The sequence below is a fragment of the Phascolarctos cinereus genome, unplaced genomic scaffold, assembly GCF_003287225.1.
Source record: "Phascolarctos cinereus isolate Bilbo 61053 unplaced genomic scaffold, phaCin_HiC Scaffold_4;HRSCAF=312, whole genome shotgun sequence".
In the NCBI taxonomy this organism is placed as follows: domain Eukaryota; kingdom Metazoa; phylum Chordata; class Mammalia; order Diprotodontia; family Phascolarctidae; genus Phascolarctos; species Phascolarctos cinereus.
Window position 1 is genome coordinate 228,462,423 of NW_027555847.1, and position 22,221 is coordinate 228,484,643.

Sequence of the window (22,221 nt, forward strand, 5' to 3'; positions counted from 1 at the left end):
TTCATTTTTAAATTTGGTTAATTTGTTTGTCCACTCTTTTTTTTTTTAACCATGTTGACTACAGTTTTATCAATTTTGTTATTCTTTTTAAAAAAATAAGTAGTTTTGTTTATCAGTTCTGTAATAGTTTTGGTTTCTAATTTATCTATTTTTCCTCTAATTTTCAAGGTTTCCTCTTTTATGCTTATTTTAAATGTATTTAACTTCTTAATTCTTAAAAAATGCACATTTGGTTCACCAATTATCTCTGTTTCATTAAGGTTTACTTTCAGGGGTATAATTTTTCTTCTGAAGACTGTCCAAAGTGCTTCCCAGAAATTATGCTATGTTGTCTCATTATTTTCATTATCTTTCATGTGGTTATTAATTGTTTCTATGATTCATTCTTCAACACACTCATTATTTAGAATTTCATAATTAAGTCCCATTCAGGTCTGTGTTTTTGCTTGTGATATCTGAGGTACTTACTATTTTTGTTGGATTATGGTCTATAAAGACTATGCTTAATATTTCTATTTCTTTAACTTTCTTTGGACCTGAATCCATGGTCTGTTTTTGTAAAAGTGTTATATGATGCTAAGATATATGCATGTTCTTTAGTCATCCCATTCAGAAGGCATTGAAAAGTTTTGTTCTGTTCTTTATTTTCATATTTATCTTTCTATTAGATTTTGCCAAACTCTAAAAGAAGAATACTAAGGTCTTCTATTATTCTTATGTTGCTATCCATGTCTTTTTATAATTTAGCTAATTTTTCTTTTATTAACTTAGATGCTATGCTATTTGGAACATATAAATTTAATATTGATATTGGTTTGTTGCCTGTGGTTCCTATAAAGATAATATAATTTCCTTGATAATCTCTACTGATATTGTGAAATTTTATTTTTACTTTGCCTGAAAGCATGATTATAACTCCTGCTTTTTGAAAGTTGCCTAATATATAGCAAACTTTGTTCCAACTTCTCATTTTCATTCTATGTACTTTTTTGCTTTTTAAATGTTTATCATAAGCAAGAGATAGAATTTTTTTATCCATTCTGCTATACTTTTTTATTTTATTAGATTGTTTAATCATTTACATTTAATATAATGAGAGTAAGGTTTATGTTTAACTCCGTTTGTATTTTTAGTACTGACTTTTGTAAAGTAGGGTTTTTTTTAGTTCCTCTTCTTGTTTTAAATCAGTACTTTGTTCCTGTGATTTGTTTTCATTAAACAATTTTGATGCAATACTATTCCCACAGGCTGTTTTCTCCCCCTCCTTTTGCCTCTCACTCCTATTTGTCAATCCTTTCCCAAGTTTGGGGAGTTTTACTTAAATGAGTTCCTTTTTTTCTGTTACTACTTTAGTGTTTAGAAGAAATATTATGATTCTCATCTTTTTCCTTTCTTTTCCATTTCTTAGTTAAATGATTAGTTCAAAAATCCCCCCTCCTAGTTTCCCCTTTTCTTTTGTGTATTAGAGGGTTTTCTCCCCCCGAATGGATAGGATCCCTTTTTGTATTTTTATTTGCAAATGATTTATATAATGTTGTAATTAATTGTTCTTTGAACTTTGGGTAGAATTCACTTGTAAGTGTATCTGTCCCCAGGTTGTTTTTTTTCTTTTGGGACTTCCTATCTTAAAAAAAATAAGTTATCAATGTCTTTTTTTTGTTTTGTTTTGCTTAACATCACTATACTTTCCGTTGTTTTCTCTCCCATCACCTTCCCAGAGAGCAATACTGTATAAAAATAGTATTTTTTAAAAAAAGAAAAAGAAGAGAAAAATCACCATCAATACATTGAATCAATACATTGGAAAAAGCCTGAAAATATGTGCAATATACACATTAACATTTGTGAACTTTCCACTTCTTCAAAGTGATGGGTTGGGAATATCTTCTCGTTTCTTCTTTCTAACCATGGTTATTTATAATTTTGCAACATTCACTTTTGATTTCTTTTTTTTTGGTGGTTGTTCTTTCTGGTTACATTGTCATAGTCATTGTATATATATATTTTTGTGCTTACTTTACTCTTTATCAGTTCATGTAAATGTTTCCATACTTCTCTGTATTTATCACATACACAGTTTCCTATAGTACAATAATATTTCATTACATTCGTGTACCCCAATTCTTAGCAATTCTTTGGCAGTTTATTTATGCTTTGTTCAGTTTCTCTTCCCTGATATTGTTATTTAAATTCTCTTTCTTATACTGTTTATCTGAGTATTTTATGTTTTGATAAATATTAATCCATTTCATTCAAGTCATCAATTTTGTTGGAATATAGCTGGGAAAAAATTTGCTAATAATTTCCTTTATTTCCTCTTCACTTTTTGCTTACTCTCCTTTTTCATTTTTATATTGATAATTTTCCCCTTTTTTATTAGATTAGTTAACAGTTTGTCTATTTTATTAGTTTTTTTAAATGTCCTAGTTTTATTTTTCAATTCAGTGAGTTTTTGCTTTCAGTTTTTTTCAGAATTTCTCCTTTTGCATTTAGGGTTTTGTTTTTTTCTTTTTTTGGGTTGCTTTTCTAATTTTTTAAAAAGTGATTTGTTAGGGCAGCTAGGTGGTGCAGTGGATAGAGCACCTACTGATCCTGGAGTCAGGAGGACCTGAGTTCAAATCTGAACTCAGACATATAACACTCTACCTGTGTGACTCTGGGCAAGTCACATAACCCCAATTGCCACACACATACACACACACACACACACACACACACAAAGTGGTATGTCCAATTCACTGATCTGTTCTTATTCTCTTTTGTTGATGAACATGTTTAGAAATAAATTTTCCCCTCAGGACTGCTTTGGCTGCATCTCAAAAGTTTTGGAATGTCTCATTGTCATTAACTTGATTGACAAAATTATTTATTGTTTCTAATGATTTGTTCTTTGACCCAACAGTTCTTTAAGATCATTTAGTCTCCATTTAAGTTTGAATCTTTTCTTCAAAGGCCCTTTATTGCTCATAATTTTAATCTAATTGTGGTCAGTAAAGAATTTGAGTAATGTGTCTGCTTTTCTGCATTTGTTTATGAGGTTTTATATACTAATTTTGTTGTTCAGTTGTTTTTCAGTCATGTCCTACTACCCTTTGTAACCCCATTTGGAGTTTTTTGGCAAAGATACTGGAGTGGTTTGCCATTTCCATCTATAGCCCATTTTACAAATGAGGAAACTGATAAAAACAGGTTTAAGTGACTTGCCCAGGGTCATACGGCTAGTAAGTGCCTGAGGCTGAATTTGAACTCAGGTAGAGGAGTTCCACTCACTCCAGGCCTGGTACTGTATCCATTGCCATCTAGCAACTATATTTGTACACTAATAAATACATGGTTAATTTTTGTAAAGTTTCTATGCGTAGCTGAGAAAAACATAAACTCTTTTAAAATTACCATTCAGTAATCTCTAGACATCAAATATGAACACCTTTCCAAACCATTTTGAACCTCTACCTGAGAAAGGCCTAAAAACCTGGATTGGCCAATCAGGAGAGACATTTTGGCCCACTCTGAGCTTAACCTACCACAATGCTTTGCGTGCTCTGGCATAACAGACATGCTTTGCTTTGCTCTCTGAGTGAACCCAAAATGCTCCTTCCTGTGTCAGTAACTACGAGGCTGGATGAAGCTGACCAGGAGCATTCTTCTGTTTGTGACTGCCCAGGGTAGGACACCTTGAACTGGACATTATCTTGAATAATGGAACTTTTTTGTCTTGGTATTTTATGGATACGTGTTATGCTATGTTTATATATGTATATGCGCATATATATATATATATATATATATATATATATACACATACATACATATATATTATGTTAATGATAAAAGAAACACAGACATCCTGGATCTATAATTTCAACTGACACCTTGACATTCTCTTATCTTATTGTATTTACAATCTATCCAATTAAGAAATTAGTTTCTCATATTATGGTCAACACAGATGGAGACTATAATTTTGGCTGACACAGGCATCCTGGGCAAGGGAGGGAGGGAGGGGTGAGAAGGAATTACTCTGAAGAAATATGATTTCCTTTGTCTATCTGTCCTTGGACTCATTTTCTACAACGAGCTCCCATGCATATCTCTGTATGCATGTTCTGCAAGCTTTGAGAGAAATAAGCATGCACATGCAGGCTAATTTTGTCTTTCTTAGAATGAACTCAGTAATGGTTGACACTATCAAATACGATTTTTCAAAATTTCTATTCATGTGCTTAACTTCTTTTGTCTTTATATTTTTGTTAGATTTATCTCTGTGAAAAGGTGATGTCTCCAATTATTATTATTTCAATTGTCTATTTCATTCTGTAATTGGATTAACTTTTTCTTTAAATATTTAGATGTTGTGACATTTGGTGCATATCTGTTAAGTACTAATAATATTTTATTGTACACGGGTTCTTTAAGCATTCACCTTTTATCTCTTTTAACCGTGTATGCTTTTATTGTTGTCTTGTCTGAGATCATGATTGCTACTCCTGCTTTTTCAGGTTCATATAAAGCATAATAAATTCTTCTCTAGCCCCTTTATTTAATTCTTTGTGAATCTTTATGTTTCATGTGTGTTTCTTGTAAACATCATATTGTTGGATTCTGCTTTTTAGTCCATTCTGCTATCCTTTTTCATTTTATGTTTGTGGGCATCCCATTAATGGTAATGGTTATGATTACTAAATGTGTATTTCTTTCCATCATATCCTCTCTTTTCTCCTGCTTTTCAGTGAAGAAGGCTATGCGAAAAAATGATTATGATAGATACTAATGATCCGTAATTGTTATTGAATCTCTCAATTAGTCAGAGACTTCAAACTAGATATAAAGTCTTTGGTCAGTTTAGGTGTCCTTAAAAGCCATTGGATGGGGGCAGCTAGGTGGCGCAGTGGATAGTGCACTGGCCCTGGATTCAGGAGGACCTGAGTTCAAATCCGGCCTCAGACACACAACGCTTACTAGCTGTGTGACCCTGGGCAAGTCACTTAACCCCATTGCCTAACCAAAAAAAAAAAGCCATTGGATGAAATGGAATGACACTGCATAGGAAGCATATTTGGATTGGCTGAGGAGATTGGCTCAAACTCTGTGGGGTTTGTATAAAACCAATAAGCCAGTTTGGAATCAAGTATTTGAGGGTATAAACACTTAGGAGTGGAAGCCTCTAGCCAAGCCTCTGAGAAAAAAAATCAGTTGACACGTGGGGAGGAGAGCACTTTGGCTTCTTTCCCTCCCCTTGCCCAGAGGAGGTCCTCGTGAACTTCAGAAGGTTTGAGGATTTGTACTTCTCATCAGTATTCTAAAATCTTCCTCAGAACAGCAGCAGCTGATAGTGTCTGCATCCAGAACCAGGGTCAATAGACACACTGAGCATCTTTAGGATACTACAGGGAGCCCAACAGAAACCTACCTATGGAGGGAATACAGAAAACGGCCATTTAGGAGTTGACACCCTGTGAACTCTAAGCTTGAGCCCACTTTCCTGGACTCTTTATGTTTTGGTGGGAGAGAGTGTCACAGATTTTTGTAGTGCTGCTTTGTACCAATTGTTTTTGCTATGCTAACTTAGTAAGATAACCCTTTCTAAAAGCTAATTAAGTTTATATGACAGTCATGGATGGTAGTAGTGGAGCACACTGGTAAAGGCCCATGAGCTATAGTTCTAGAAAACTAACCCCAACCCTACAACTGAAACCTTGACAGTGAATGTAGAAGCTACCCTCTGGGAACTCCCCTTACCAGTGAAAACTGGAAGAATAGTTCTAGAGTAGGCATGTGTTACACCCTCCTTTATGATCTACCTTCCAAAGTTAGAGTTTATTTTGGTTGTGACTACTCCCTCCTTGACTCTGTCCTCCCTCTTAAGCCCCTCTTTTCCTCTTCACCCTTTCCCTTTCTAGAGGCATCTAGATCAATCAGCAGATAGAGCACTGGACCTGGAGTCTGAAAGACCTGAGTTCAAATCTCACCTTAGATACTAGCTGTATTACCCTGGGCACATTGCATAACCCCTGTCTGCCTCAGTTTCCTCATCTATAAAGTAGAGATAATAATTGCACTTACCTCCCATGCTTGTTGTTAAGTTAAGATGGGGAAGTATTTGTAAATTGCTTGGCCATACAAATGCTAGCTGTTATTTTCCTGTTGAGTTTAATGTATCACTAACCCAAACTCTCTGTGTATGAATATGAGTGTGTTCAATCTTCCTTTGTCCAGTTCAGATGAAAATGAAGTTCAGGTGATGCCTGCTCCCCCAACCCCTTCCTCTATTTTTGTGTACTTTTTTCTAGTGCACCACAGTTATGGGAAGCAGCAAGTTCCTACCCTCTTCTTCCTCATTTCTTCTCTAGTGAATTCCTTTTTCCTTCCTTTTTTCTTTCTGCCCTTAAAATCATCAAAACAAAGCAAAACCACACCCAATCCCTCTGTTTATCTTCCCTATGTAACCCTAGAGGACAGCAGGATTTTCAAGGGATATTTGTTTTTTTCTCCCCTTATTACAATGTTAGTATTTCATCATTATTTAGCCCCTTGAAATTATTGCCTTGAATTTACCTTTCTAGGCTTCTCTAGACTCTCATGATTGCATTTCAAAGTTTCTATTCAACTCTGGTCTTTTGATCAGGAATGCCAGAAAGTCCTCTATTCCATTAAAGATCTGTTTTTCCATTAGGAGTTTCTGTTTGGAGTTTCAGGGTAAATCATTCTTGGTTATAAGCCTTTTGAAATAGTGATTTCTAAATTTTCTCTCTTTTATAATCGTAGCTGCCAGGTCTTATGTGTTTCTGACAGTTTCCTCAATACTTCATTTCTTCCTCCTGGATGCTTGCAGTATTTTTTTCTTAGACCTGGAAACTCTGGATTGAGGCTATAATATTTCTGGGAGTTTTCATTTTGTAATTTGTAATTTCTTCCTGGAGGTGACCAGTAGATTCTTTTTATTTTCACTTTGCTCTCTGACTCTTATAAATATATCTAGTTTTCACTTATGATTTTTCATTATTCTTGAAAACCATGATTCAATACTTTTTCTTTCATTGTAGTCAGTAAAGGTTTGCAAGAAGTCTACTCTTTTATCATAACAAAAATATTTTATTAAATACAGAAGAACTTCCAGATGGTCCATACAAAAGAGTCACAAACATTTCTTTAAGGAAGATTTCTACACTTGACATCAGAATCACTGTACTAGTGAAGTTTGTGATGTTTAATGTTTGAGCTTTTGTTCAAAGAACCAAGCTTGTCCATCTGTTGCCTATAACAAGTTAGACTTGGTTAGAGAATATTGTCTAAAGTAAAACTTATTGGTTGCTCTACCAATGCAATTAACTTCACCACAAAAGGAGAGATAGAGTCCGCAAAACTAGGAGTGGGAAGATACAGCCCCAGAGCTAACCAACAACTACTTTTACTCATAAATTTTTTTTGGGGGGGGGCCCTAGGCAATGGGGTTTAATGACTTACCCAGGGTCACACAGATAGTGAGTGTCAAGTGTCTGAGGCCAGATTTGAACTCAGGTCTTCCTGAATCCAGGGCCAGTGCTCTATCCACTGCACTGTCTAGCTGCCCCATTCATAGATTCTTAAATTATTACATAGGAGAAGAATATAGGGAGAGCTGTATTACTACTTGCAGTTTCACAAAAAACCTGATGAAACTTCTAGTTTCTGCTTCTGTTTCTTTTCTTTGTTGCAAGGCAATCTGGGTTAAGTGACTTGCCCAGGCTCACACATCTGGGAAAGAAAGAAAGGAAGGAAAGAAGGAAGAAAGAAAGAAAGAAAGAAAGAAAGAAAGAAAGAAAGAAAGAAAGAAGAAAGAAAGAAGAAAGAAAGAAAGAAAGAAAGAAAGAAAGAAAGAAAGAAAGGAAGAAAGAAAGAAAGAAAGAAAGAAAGAAAGAAAGAAGAAAGAAAGGAAGAAAGAAAGAAAGAAAGAAAGAAAGAAAGAGAAAGAAAGAGAGAGAGAGAGAAAGGAAGGAAAGAAGGAAGAAAGAAAGAAAGAAAGAAAGAAAGAAAGAAAGAAAGAAAGAAAGAGAGAAAGAAAAAAGGAAGGAAGGAAGAAAGAAAGAGAAAAAAGAGAGAAAGAGAGGAAGAAAGAAAGAAAGAAAGAAAGAAAGAGAGAAAGAAAAAAGGAAGGAAGGAAGGAAGGAAGAAAGAAAGAGAAAAAAGAGAGAAAGAAAGAAAGAAAGAAAGAAAGAAAGTAAAAGAAAGAGAGAGCGAGAGAGAGAGAAAGGAAGGAAAGAAGGAAGAAGAAAGAAAGAAAGAAGAAGAAAGAAAAGAAGAAAGAAAGAAAGAAGAGAAGGGAAGGAAGGAAGGAAGGAAGGAAGGAAGGAAGGAAGGAGGAAGGAGAAAAAAAGAGAGAAAGAGAGAAAAGAAAGAAAAAAAGAGAAAGAAAGAAAGAAAGAAAGAAAGAAAGAAAGAAAGAGAGAAAGAAAAAAGGAAGGAAGGAAGGAAGGAAGAAGAAAGAGAAAAGAGAGAAAGAAAGAAAGAAAGAAAGAAAGAAAGTAAAAGAAAGAGAGAGCGAGAGAGAGAGAAAGGAAGGAAAGAAGGAAGAGAAAAAAGAGAGAAAGAGAGAAAGAAAGAAAAAAAGAAGAAAGAAAGAAAGAAAGAAAGAAAGAAAGAAAGAAAGAAAGAAAGAAGAAAGAAGAAAGAAAGAAAGAAAGAAAGAAAGAAAGAAAGAAAGTAAGTCTTGGTAGAACAGAATGACTCATAGTTGATGTTGAGATTGAATTTAAATATTATTCATGGCATATATGGTCTGGTCTACAGATCAGCAATTTGCCCCTGTTGTTAAACCCTGAGCTAAGAATGGTTTTTACATTTTTAAATACTACAAATATTTTAAAATGTAAACCATTCTTAGCTCTAGGTCTGTACAAAAACAGGCTTCAGGCCAGGCTGTGGTTTGACGATCTCTGGCCTAGTCCATGCTCTGGCTCTCTATATGAAGCTTGGGCTTACATTAGTCTTCCACTACTCAGGAGACAGAGATGAACAGAGGGAAGTGTTGGAACAACCATGTATATCTCATTCTGCACTCTGAGTCCTTCACCTTTCTGTTAGGAAATGAGTAACATGCTTTATCATTAATCCTCTGGAACTGTGGTCAGTCATTGTGTTGATCAGAGTTTCTAAGTCTTTCAAAGCCATTTTTCTTTACAAATTGTATAAATTGTAATTGTAGAAATTGCTTTCCTGGTTCTTTTCACTTCACTCTGAAACATTTCATTCAGATTTTTCAAGTTTCTCTGATGTCTGTCTCCTTTGTCATTACCTATAGAACAATAATATTCCATTATATACATTTACCATACATTGTTCAGATGACTTGTTTCCTTAGTGTCCAGTTCTTTGCCACCACACACAAAATAAATATTTTTGTACCTAGGGATCCTTTTCATCATTTTTTTTGGTGGGGGTATAAACCTAATAGTGGTATTGTTGAGTTAGTCAGATGGTTGGTTGTTGCCCTTGGTTCTAGAAGAGGAGCAAAATGACATCACTACGTTGGAGTCAAGGTACAGTATGTTTCACTGTCACTGATGAGACCAATACAATCTCTGAAGGCTCTACCACAGGTCAGGCACAAATAGTCCATGTGAACATTTGGGATGGAGGTGTCTCTAATTTGTGCATCTCACATTTCTTTTGAACTACTGCAATTCTGCTTTGGTTAGAGTACAGCCCCTTCTTTGATTCAGGCACACTATGCAGGACAATCCTGTGCAGTGTCTCCCATGTCTCACAGTCAATTCCAAAGTTCTTCAAAGAGACCTTGAGAGTGTCCTTGTATTGCTTCTTCTGATTGCCATGTGAACGCTTGCCCTGTGTGAGTTCTCCATAAAATAGTCTTTTTAGGCAAAAGTACATTTGGCATTTGGACAATGTGGCCAGCCCATCAGAGTTGCACTCTTTGCAGTAGAGTTTGAATGCCTGGCAGTTTAGCTCAAGAGAGGACCTCAGCGTCTGGTATCTTGTCCTGCCAGGTGATCTTCAGAATGTGCCTAGGACAAATCCAATGTAAGCGATTCAGTTTTTTGGCATGGCTCTGGTAGATTGTCCAGGTTTCTTAGGCATACAAGTCACTGTTTAGTGACTTTGGGGTATATTTCCAAATTACTTTCTGGAATGTCTGCACCAATTCACAATACTGCTATATGCGTAGTAATATTAGTTATATGTGCTTATAGATGCTCATGTAGGTATGAAGATCAGAGAAACACAGAAATGTATCACATGGCACAAATGAGATTTTTTTTTTTAGTGCTTATCCTTGTCCTTGGGTAAAAGTGCTGGTAAATGTTTAACAACCAGCTCTGTGTGGGTGGGGAATATATTCATGACATAGTTTTAAAAGTTTAATCTTCATTATGGACATTTTCTCCATCACTTTCTTAAGTCTAGATAATCAACATGATGATACATCAAGCCCTGATTTCTAAACTTTGCTGATTTCTGAGGCATAAATGCTCACACTGAAAATTTAACAATCATCTCTCTTGAGCCCCTGCAAGCCAGCTCCAGTGTATCATTGCCTGGTTCCCTCAGTTTTGTTTTGAATAAACATATTTCTTCTCTTAGGATTTTCTGTTGAAGCTAGTACCTAGCACAGGAACGAAAAAAAGCTAGAAGACACAAATTGGGGTATGTGGAAAAGAGCATTAGAATGGAGGGATTATGGATAGAGAATGTTGAATAAGCTGCCAAATGTGGATGCTTTGTTGGTCAGTTTTATTTAATTAGTTTTCTCTAGTGTAGGAGAGGGTTCAATGATGAGTTGAACAAACGAGTGTGATTTTTTCAAAAAAAGATATTAATTAGAAAGAAAGAATAATAATGGATTTTGGGTCAGAAGACCTGGGATTCAGATTCAAGTCTCTTGAATCCAAAAGATTGCAATTTCATTCTTCTTTTTGGGCCATAGTTTCATATCTATAGAACAAGGGAGTTTAGGACCATCTTTAAGATTCTTTCCAGCTTGGCCAGTCTATGAGATAACAACCTAATGTAATGCCCCAGCTCTGATGAGTCTGGGTTTTAGCTGATAAGAAAAGCAGCCGGGCAGGAAATCTAACCTGCTTACACTTCCTCTCTAAGCCCATTCTGGTTTCATAACTCCATCAACCACCCTGTGACACCCTCATCCCTTCCCCTGTGAGAAAGTCCTAGCCACTGGGGGCCCTGAACACAGTCATTTCCTCCTTTTACCTTAAGTTGGCAACTAGCTTTAACAACTGATTTTCTGAGCCCTGGGTCTCCTCTTCTCCATCCCTGACCCTACACCACCCTGGCCATAGTGCCATGAAGGGTGCCAGCACTTCACTCAGGCTGCCCCTGCTTGGGATCTTTCTCTGGGGTAAGTTGAGTTCAGAAGAGCAGAACATGTAAGGGCAGAGACTAAGGGGAAAACAGGAACCTGGGGGGTGTTGGTTGGGGAGGTTTTTTGGGAATTAAGTCATGGAGGAGGAGCAGTCAGAGAGGGAGGAGAAGGCATGGACAACCTGATTGGGACTCAAGATCCTAGGGAACAAGAAAAAGAGAAAATATTGAGGGAGACTGAGGGCTGAAAGAGAAGCAGGGACAGTCAGAGAAACAGAAACAGAGAAAGAAGATGCAGGAGACAGACAGTTGGGTTAGGCATTAGAAATTTCAGTTCAAAATGCTTTTCATAAGTGGGAACAGGAGGTGCTGAGTGGGAAGGGTGGGAAGAGGTGTCTGAAATTAAGAAGGTGTGGGTATATGAGGTTGGGGATGTTTGAGGTGGAGTGGGACAGGATATGCTGGGGCAGCCAGAGCTGATGTTTGCTATGAGACAGAGTCCGGGGTAGGACAAAGCGGCTGGGTGTTTGAAGGGCTGGGAGAGCCAAAAGCCAATATATGAGAAGGGTGTGTGTGTGTGTGTGTGTGGTCGGGGAGGTACTTGGAGAAATAGAGGCTAGAAATCTTAATGGAAAACCCAGCGGCAGAGTTCAATCTGGAGAGGCAGGAACCCAAATCTTTGGGGAAAATGGGACCTTCCAGAATAGGGAAGTGTGAAGTGTTGTGGTCAGTCCTAGTTGCTGGTTGAGGCTGGTTGACAACTCCGATTTGGGAACTGGGAACCAAAATCCCTTTGTGGGGGAGGGAGAAAAGAACAAAGGGGATGCACTCCTTTCTTGTTCCCTTCTTCACCTCCCCTCCTCTCTCCTTTATTATGCAGATTATCTTCACTTCCCCCACCCTATAAGCCAAAAAAGAGTGGATAAACAAGAAACTGAGGCCTTGGCTTCCTCTTAAGTTTTCAACTCTAGGCATTCCCAGCCCTAAATCTGTTCCTGCAGCTATTGGTCTGGGGGCAACTGAGGAGCCGGGGCCAGGTGGGTTGGGGAGACAGAGAAGGGGATGTTTTGAGGCCCCACCAGGCCTTGATTCTCTGTTCCTTCTCTTGCAGCCTTGGCTTCAAGCTATAACCTGGATACCAGACACTCCCAGAGCTTTTCCTTCCAAGATGCAGGGAACCATTTTGGGTATCAGGTCCTACAAGTTGGAAATGGGTGAGGCCCTAGAGAAAAGGTGTCAAACTTGACTACCAGTAGCAGCAAAACCCCTGCATCATGGGGAACCAGATTAAAATGTAATTGGGAAATGTTTAACAAAAATAAATAAAAATATAATACAACATAGATAATGTTATTTTGTAGTTTTCTGAGTCAATATGCTGGCTGGCCCAGGGATTCTTTTCTATTTAATTTTTGAGGCCACTGCCCTTGAGGCCCTGGTTCTTACTCCCACAACTCCCTGGGCATGGATGGTGGGTGATGAGTAAGGTAGCCGGAAGGACACTGACCTGGGAGTCCAGAGACTTGACTTTAATTATTCTGACATTTACTATATGTGAAAGTTTGTCATAGTTGATGAAGGATGACCTTGATGTCAGGAAGACCTGGGTTCAAGTCTTGTCTCTGACACACATGCCTGCTGTGTGATCATGAATGAGTTCCTTAACCTCTCAGTGCCCTCAGGCAACTCTCAAGGCTATAAAATACAAATGAGCTGTAGGTAGAGGGTTTTCCACACCAGGAGTTCCTTACACCTGTGGAATCACAAGTCTGGATAAAATAAGAAAAATTTGGATAATTATCCCTGCATTTGCTCCTTCCTAGGGCTTTTACAAAACTTGTATAATGCTATATTGGATATATAACCTTGGAAATTGTAAAGCACCCATTCAAATTCGAGGTACTAAGACACATAGAGGGAAAATGGGAGGGATTATTCACCAGCCAGCACTGGGGGTGGGGAGTGATGCTGAGAGCTCTTTGAGGAAGCATCTGGCATTGCTCAGGGGTCCCAGACCCCCTCCCCCAAAGGTTGACTCCAATAGGAGTCCTAGTGTTTCCGAAGGTCCAGGCATCTCTGTCTTACAGAAAGTATTTTCCATCAGGGTCGTTGTGGGAGCTCCTGGTGAGGGGAACAATACTGGGAACCTCTATCAGTGCCAGCCGTCCACAGGACATTGCCAGCCAATGGACCTGAGAGGTGAGAGCCATGTGTAACAGGAGGCCTTATCGTGGTCAGGGAGCTCCTCATGGCTTCTGAATTACTTCTGGTATTGATCTTCTTTCTTACCGCAGATGCCAATCTCACTTCCAAGTATCTAGGTATGACCTTGGCGACAGATCCCACAGATGGACGCTTCATGGTAAGAGAAATAGAGAATCAATAGGTGAGGAGGGAGGGAAGGCAAATAAGAAGAGATAAAGGGTAAAATTAAAGGGTCAGATGGTTTGAGACAGACAGAGACAGACAGAATGTCAATCAATCAAGAAAAGAGTGATCTTGGACCTGTAGTCAGGAGGACCTGAGTTCAAATCCGGCTTTAGACATTTCCTGGCTGTGTTACTCTGGGCAAGTCACTTTTTTGCGTCAAAAAAAAAAAGAAAAGAAAAAAGTGATTTGACTAACATGGAAATGTTTTACATGACTGTACACATATAATCTATTTCAAATTGCTTACCTTTTTTTTTTTTTTACAATTGGGGTTAAGTGACTTGCCTAGGGTCACACAGCTAGTAAGTGTCGAGTGTTTGGTCTGAGGCTGGATTTGAACTCAGGTCCTCCTGACTTCAGGGCCAGTGCTCTATCCACTATGTCACCTAGCTGCCCCTTTCCTTGCCTTCTTAATGGGGGGGGGGAATAAGAAAATTTGGAACCCAAATTTTTTTTTAAAAGAATGTCAGTTGTTTTTACATATAGTTGGGGGAAAACAAAATGTTAAAATAAAAAAAAGAAAAGAGCGATCAACTTGGAATAAAAACACCTGGGTTTATTTAAGTCCTATCTCTGCCAATTATTAATATTAACTATAGCCTTAGGCAAGTCATTTCATTTCTCTGAGCCTCAGTTTCCTCATTTGTAAAATAAGAATAATGATACTCCAACTGCCTACCATACAGGGAGGTTATAAGAAAGGTTCTTTGTGCACCTTAAAAATGTAAATCATTATAACCAATGTTTAGGTCTCAAGGCCCCTATGCTCCACTCAGTGGAGTAAGATGTGATACCTGCACTCGAGATTACAGTCTACCTTTGTGTGGGAGACAAGTAACAGTGTAGAAAGTTAAATAATAACCAGAGATGGTCAGAGAAGAAATTGTCATGGACTTGAGAGGGCTTTAAAGTTTCCTGGAGAATGGGAATCTGTCTTAAGCTTAACTTTCTCAAAGAATGTCAGGGCAAGGACAAATCTTAGACACTATCTAGTCCAAATCCGTCCCTTTTCAGAGGAAGAAACAGCTCAACAAAAAGTGTGACTTGTCTGAGGTCACATAGCAATTATAAACATAGGTAGTATTCCAATAGGTGGAGAGGAGAGGGGAGATACCATATACACAAACTTGGAGTGAAAAAGAGGAGGGAAGAGAAGAGGGTGAAAGAAATATGGGCAGGTCACCAATCAGGAAAAAGCAGCCAGCATGGTACATTTGGAAGAGCACTGGGCTGGGAATAGAGACTCAGTAGATGATCTTTAAGGTCCCTTCCAGCTGTGTTCTGTGCTCTGAGTTCTAAAGTCCCTTCCAGCTGTGATGTTCTGTGCTCTGGGTTCTAAAGTCCCTTGCAGCTGTGATGTTCTGTGCTCTGGGTTCTAAAGTCCCTTGCAGCTGTGATGTTCTGTGCTCTGGGTTTAAAGGTTCCTTCCAGCTCTGATCTCCTCCATTCTTTTCTCCCTGTTCCAAGGTCTCTTCTATCCCATGTAGGTTTTCTATCCCAAAGTATCTTCCAATCCTGAAATTCTTCTTGTTTCTTTGTTCTAAAACCCCTTGTTCTATGTTCTAAAGCTCCTTTCAAAATTTTAAAATTCATGTTGTTCTGAATTTAATGCCAAAAAATGAGCATTTCCGTATACGTAGTAGAACAGCAACAACAAAAGGATTGTATATGAAACTATGAGTTTTTATTGTGTGTAGCTTGTTTTTTCTTAAGAATATATAATCAATTAAGCACATAACTTTCAAAGCTATCCTGCTTGTCTGTGATTCCTTCAGGCTTTCCTACTGTTCTCTTCTCTGAATGTTAAAAAAAAATACTTCAGTGACCGTCCCTTCTTTCTCTTTTTGTTTTCTTTCTTTTCCCTTTAGCCTTCCCTTTCTATTTTCTGAAGTCTCTTTCTAGTTCTGATATTCTGTGCTCCACAGTCTAAATTTCATACTAGCTTTCATATTCTCTATGATATGCTTTAAAGTTTCTTCCAGTTCTCACATTTTATATTATGTCCTCATGTACTTTTCAAGTCTGAGATTCTTTGCTAGCTGTTCTAAAAATCTTCCTCCACTGACAACAACAGACAGTGCTAAGTTTGTAGTTTAAAAAAAAGTTAAAACAATAGCAACAGATAGATGCATAGATGGCTACTTGATTAGTAGGTTTCTGACTGTCCACTACCTTTGGTTTCCCACAGGCTTGTGACCCTGGGCTGGCAAGGGAGTGTGATCAGAACTTCTATTTGAGTGGTCTTTGCTATCTCTTCCCACCAAATTTGGGCGGGCCCGCACTTCTTGCATATCCTGGTTATCAGGGTAAGAGGAAACCCAGCCCTGGCAAAAGGGGCTATCACTTTGGGGAGTGACAAGACCACAAGTGAGAAATACAACTTACTAAGCTGGTTTGTCCTATGGCCCAGCAATGACTAAACCAAAGGGAAGGGAACAGAGACAGGGATGGCACTGGGATGAAATGATAGTAGTCTCTTCTCCTGATCTCCTTATGTCTGGCCCCTCTGCAGCGTGTCTAAAAGCAAACGTAGATTTGGTGTTCTTATTCGACGGATCCTACAGCATAACTAACAGTGATTTTAAGAAAATCCTGGAATTCATGGAAGATGTGATGAGAAAGCTCAGCAATTCTTCGTTCCATGTGCGGGGACTGGAGCTGGGTGATTGGGTCTTGGGAGGGAAGCAAGGACTGGGAGAGAGGGGGAAGCAGTTTGGCGGGAGGTGGGACCAAATGTGGAATGAGTAGGCCAGCCGAGTCCCCTGTCTCCATCTCTGTCCAGTTTGCAGCTGTCCAGTTCTCAAGCTCCTCCAAGACTGAATTCTACTTCTCAGACTATATCAAGATAAGAAACCCTGATGCTCTGCTAGCTAATGTCACACACATGCAAGAACTCACCAACACCTTTGGGGGCATCAAACATGTTGTGTGAGTTCTTTAATCTTTGTGGCTACAAGGGCTACTTGCACACACATTCTCTTACTTGGTCCTCTAAACAGTAGCTCTAGGACCTATGGCAAACACACACACACACATACATACCTACATGTATATACATATATGTGTATGTATATACGCATATGCATGCATGTACATGTGTGTATATACACATGTATATAGAAATGGATGCCTTTATTTTCTTACATCGTAGTCATTTTCTGATATGCCGTTTCCCCAACCCTCCTGGATAAGAAAGGAAAGCAGTCAAAACTGACCCAGACAGCTCAACATCACTCTGTGGCTGCCTCATTCAGTATCCATTGTTATCTAACCTCACTAATGAATCTGGATCATTGCATTTATCCTGATCCCATTTGTGTCTCTTCCCCTTCCTCATCCAATTCGTTCTAGTCCTCCTGTTTCTCAGGGTCCCTCCTACTCATCATTTACTTTATTTTATTTTTTTACTTTATCTACTCTTTAATAGTGTAATAATATATTGCATTGATTCCCCAGTCAATGGCCCCACTTTATTTCTAGTTTTTGCTCAATAGCCCATGGAGAGGAAGTGGGGGAGCTAGATGAGAACCCAGATCTCAAGTTCTTTTCCTTATATCAGGATGCTTTTTCCCTTTACCCATGAGTATGACATCATGAGACAGGAACATTATCTAGAGGAAGCCCCTTGCCCTCTGTACTGGGGAAGCAGGGGGAGAAGACCCTCACTTCACTTCACTTTTTTAAATTAATTTATTCTGAATTATCAACAATCACTTACATAAGCTTTTGAGTTTTAAATTTTTCTCCTCCTCCCTCCCTCCCTCCCCAAGATGGCACGCAATCTGATATAGGCTGTACGTATACATTCCTGTTACACATATTTTCACATTATTCACTTCATTTTTTGACACAGAAAGGATGTGTTTGATGTGAGTCAGGGTGCCCGCCCTGAAGCTGTGCGAGTAATGATCATCATCACAGATGGGGATGCTACAGATACTGGAGACATCGAGGAAGCCAAACATATCATCCGCTATGTGATTGGGGTATGAGTCCCCTAGGCTGCCACCCTGGTAGCCCCAGCTCTTCCCCAGACCCAGGACACTTCCTGTTCTTGTTCCTCCGTGGTGGGTTGGAGGGTCAGAGAGGGCTCTGAAGCATCAGTCAGGGATCCTGCTGAGGTGACCTCTTCACTCTCCCACAGATTGGGGGTGGAATTCAAGAACCTAAGAAACTTGCTGACTTTGCCTCAAATCCCAAGGAGGATTTTGTGAAGATTCTGGACACTTATGACAAGCTTAAGGGACTGTTTGATGACCTGGAGAAGAAGATCTATGATATTGAAGGTGAGTGGCAGGCACTGTGCTGAGAGCTTTATGAGTATAATCTCATTTAAGCCTCACAGTAACCCTGGGAGGTAGGTGATATTAACATCCCTATTTTATAGATGAGGAAACTGAGGCAAACAGAGAGGGTCAGTGACTAGCCCAGGGTCACCCAGCTAGTAAGTGTCTGAGGCTGGATTTGAACTCAGATTTTTCTGAGTCTAGGCCTGGTACTCTACCTGCTGTACCAGATAGCTGCAAAGAGTAGAATCTTCAGTTGAAAATAATCATGCTCTGATTTATTTGTTCTGAAAACTTGAAAAATTTTTAATAGCAATTTTATCCAGTATTTTAGCCAACCAACAAATATTTGTTCTGCTCCATTTGAGTGGGATGTGGAAAAAAAAAGAACAAGAAACACTTAGTTCTTTCTCATTAGAAGCTTATAATCTACTTGGAAAGATAATAATAACAATGATATTAATAACAGCACAGTTGTATAACATTTAGTGATTTACAAAATACTTTATTCGCCACTTTATTACCCTCATTTTATAGGTGAGGAGAATGAGACTCAGAGACTCTTGCCCAAGTTCACACTGGGCCAGTAAGTGTCAGAGCCTGAACTCTAAGTCAAGTCTTCCGATTTCAAGTCCAGTGTTCTTTCCACCATTTATAAAGATGAAAAAAAAACACTTCTTCATAATTTTGTTATTTAGTCATCTTTCAGTCATGTCTGACTCCCAAACCCTATTTGGGGTTTTCTTGGCAAAGATACTAGAGTGGTTTGCCATTTCCTTCTCCAGCTCATTTTGCAGATGAGGAAACTGAAGCAAACAGGGTTAAGTGACTTGCCCAGGGTCACATAGCTAGTTAGTATCTGAGGCCGGATTTGAACTCAGGAAGTTTTCTTGATTCCAGGCCTGGCACTCTATCCGCTGTGCCACCTAACTGTCCATAATACTATGTAATAGCCCATTACATATTGAAGACAGCTTACATGTGAATGGTCCCTTAATGTGTTCTGTTTGCTTTGGCCATACATACTGAAAACTGAACATGATATCCCTGACATAATCTGATGAGTGATACCACCCGCTTATTCTGGATGTTTTTCATTTGTTGTTGAGTTCTTTCAGCCATGTCTCACTCTTTGTGACCCTACTTGGAGTTTTTTTTTGGGGGGGGGCAAAGATACTGGAGTGATTTGTCATTTCCTTCTCCAGCTCATTTTAAAGATGAGGAAACTGAGGCAAACATGGTAAAGCGACTTGCCTAGGGTCACACAGCTAGTAAGTGTCAAGTGTCTGAGGTGGGATTTGAACTCATGTCCTCCTGACTCCAGGGCTGGTGCTCTATCCACTGCACCACCTAGCTGCCCTCATAAATGTATCTTGTTTTCACTGAAACTTCATTCATCACTTTCATTTCTAAATATGTCCCTACTATCTCCCTTCCTAAGCAGGCCATTCTTTATAACTAATATTTTAGAAAGAAAGAGGGGAAAAAAAGACAGTTCAGGAAAACCAACCAGCATACCAACTGCTTTTTCTCCACCAAGAGTCCCCCATTGCTACAAAGAAAAGATGGAAGTGCTTTTTTTCAACTCTTCTTTGGGGACAAGCTTAGTCATTATAATTACACAGCATTTAGTTTATTTTTCTATTGTTTTCCTTTACATTTCAATCTCATATACGGAGTGTGATAAAATAAAAGAGAATTGTGTGTAGAACTATAAATATCTATAACATATAGCTTACTTTTCTTAAAGATCTGTGTACGTGTGTATTAGATATACATATATGTTGGTATATATATTTATTCATATATGTATTATATATACATGTATCATATTATATATACATATATCTATACACACATACATATATACACACACACACACACACACACACACACACACGCACACACATATCTTCCAACAGTGTATTAACATGGCTGCCTTTTCTTACAAGTTATGTGAGTCTGGACAAATCACTTAACTTCTAGGTGCTTCAGTTTCCTCATCTGTAAAATGGGGATAATAATAACCTTTCAGGGTTGTTTGAAGAAAGCCTTATGTAGACCATAAATATACATATAATATACATATAGTATATAATACAAATTTATATTTATATATATAATATACAAATAATTTTTGTGTATATATATATATATATATATATATATAATACACACACACATGTAATTCAGCATGTAACTTTCAAAGTTTTTCTGTTTACCTGTGATTTATTCTGATTTCCTGTTATTCTCTTCCATGTATTGTTTTGTTTTCTTTTGTTTTGTTTTTGGCAAGGCAATCAGGGTTAGATTTGTCCAGGGTCACACAGCTAGAAAGTATCAAATGTCTGAGGCCGGATCCATGCATTTTTTGGAATGAGGCAATGGAGTTAAGTGACTTGCCCAGGGTCATACAACTAGTAAGCATCTGCCTGCCCTACACAGGTTTTTAAAAATGCTTCAGTGATCCTCTCTTATTTCTTTTTGTTTTCATTGTTTTCCTTTTGACTTTTGCTTTCTACATTCTTAAGCCTTTTCTAGTTCAAATGGTCTGTGTTCCACATTCTAAATTTCGGTCTAACTTTCACATTCTGTATTATATGCTCAGTAGTCATTGGTGAATCAGTTGAAAGAACAGGGGATGTTAAGCTTAGAGATGACTTACAGCAAAATAAAAACTGTCTTCAAAATGTAAAGGGCTATTATGTGGAAGTGTTATCTTTACATTATTATAGTTACTGTATACAATGTCTTCTTGATTCTGCTAAATACTTTGACTCGGTTGATATGTGTTCTAATGATTCTCTGAATTTTTCATATTAGTTTTTTTTGGTGGTGTAGTAATATTCTACTTGTACCACCATTTATTTAGCCATTCTCCAGTTAGTGGGCACCTACTTTATTTCCCATTCTGTGCTCCCCACAAATGAGCTACTTATAGATATTTTGTTGTGTATGGTCTATCTTTCTTTCTTTGGCCTTCTTAGGGTATATGCCTAGCAGAAGGACCACTAGGAACATGGATATTTTTGTCACTTTTGGAGCATAATTTCAAAATGCTTTCCAGAACGATTGAATCAGTTTGGGCCAAGCTCTACCAATAGTATATTAACATGGCTGCCTTTCCATACAAGCTATGTGAGTGTGGACAAATCATTTCACTTCTAGGTGCTTCAGTTTCCTCATCTGTAAAATGGGGATAATAATGCATACCTTACCTACCTTTCAGGTTGTTGGAAGAAAGCACTGTGTAGACCATAAGGCATTGTAGAAATATGATATATTGTTATTATGTTGGTATAGCAAGGCCAGAGAAGGGTATGAGTAAAATTTGTCCATAGGTGAGTATTCAAAATGGTGCGATACTAAGGTGCATGTTATAAGGACAGTGTGAGCTCAGTCTGGCTGGAACAAAGGATTCATCCATTCTTTCATTCATTCATTCATGCAACAAACATTTATGAATCAAATACTGTGTGCAGAGCACTGTGGGAGGCCCTGAGAGAGATAACAAAGTTTAGATAAAACATAGCCCCTGCCCTCATGGAGTTCACAAACTAGTAGGGAGATAAAAAAAAAATACAGACAACTATAATATAAAACAATGCATGGTAAGTGTATAAAAGTAGTTAAGAACAAAGTGCTATGTAAGTTCCGGGGCGGGGGCGGGGAGACAATTATTGCTAGGAAGTTTCAGGAAGGCTTCCTGGAGAAGGTGGTGTTTGAAGAGAATTTTAAAGGAGAAGTAGGAATCCAAGAGGTAAAGAATGCAAATTAGATAGAAAGAATTGCATAAGGAAAGGAAAAGAGAATGTTCAGGAGTTAGAGAGACCTGGCTTGGTTGGAACATAGTTTCCAGAAGGAAGGAATCTGTTTTGAATCTGTAAAACTAGAGTAAAGGCAGTGGATAGAGTAGAGTCAGGAGGATTCCTCTTCCTGAGTTTAAATCCTGCCTCAGATACTTGCTATGTGACCCTGGGCAAGTCACTTAACTCTGCCTCAGTTTCCTCATCTGTCAAATGAGCTGGTGAAGGAAATGGCAAACCACTGTGGTATCTCTGCCAAGAAAACCCCATGTGGGATTACGAAAGAGTCAGATGCGACTGAAATGACTAAACAATAATAACAGGGCTGGTGTCAGATGATGGCAGGCCTTGCCCTTCAGGCTAAGGAGTTTGAATTTTACTCA

At 38.3% G+C, this 22,221-nt stretch overlaps 1 protein-coding gene across 2 annotated transcripts in view; it reads left to right on the forward strand.

Annotated features, from left to right (window-relative positions):
* The first annotated feature begins 11,114 nt into the window (after positions 1-11,114).
* ITGAL (integrin subunit alpha L) overlaps positions 11,115-22,221 on the forward strand; it is a 33,741-nt gene continuing 22,634 nt past the window's right edge. Inside the window, exons 1-9 of one of the 2 annotated variants that reach the window (XM_021008467.2) lie at positions 11,115-11,353; positions 12,428-12,530; positions 13,421-13,515; positions 13,611-13,678; positions 15,935-16,052; positions 16,259-16,389; positions 16,529-16,674; positions 17,600-17,732; positions 17,891-18,032. In XM_021008467.2, the coding sequence (XP_020864126.1) occupies positions 11,299-11,353; positions 12,428-12,530; positions 13,421-13,515; positions 13,611-13,678; positions 15,935-16,052; positions 16,259-16,389; positions 16,529-16,674; positions 17,600-17,732; positions 17,891-18,032 (991 nt within the window). In that variant the 5' untranslated portion in view covers positions 11,115-11,298. The remainder of the gene's footprint in view (positions 11,354-12,427; positions 12,531-13,420; positions 13,516-13,610; positions 13,679-15,934; positions 16,053-16,258; positions 16,390-16,528; positions 16,675-17,599; positions 17,733-17,890; positions 18,033-22,221) is intronic. The other variant, XM_021008468.2, reaches the window with a different exon arrangement.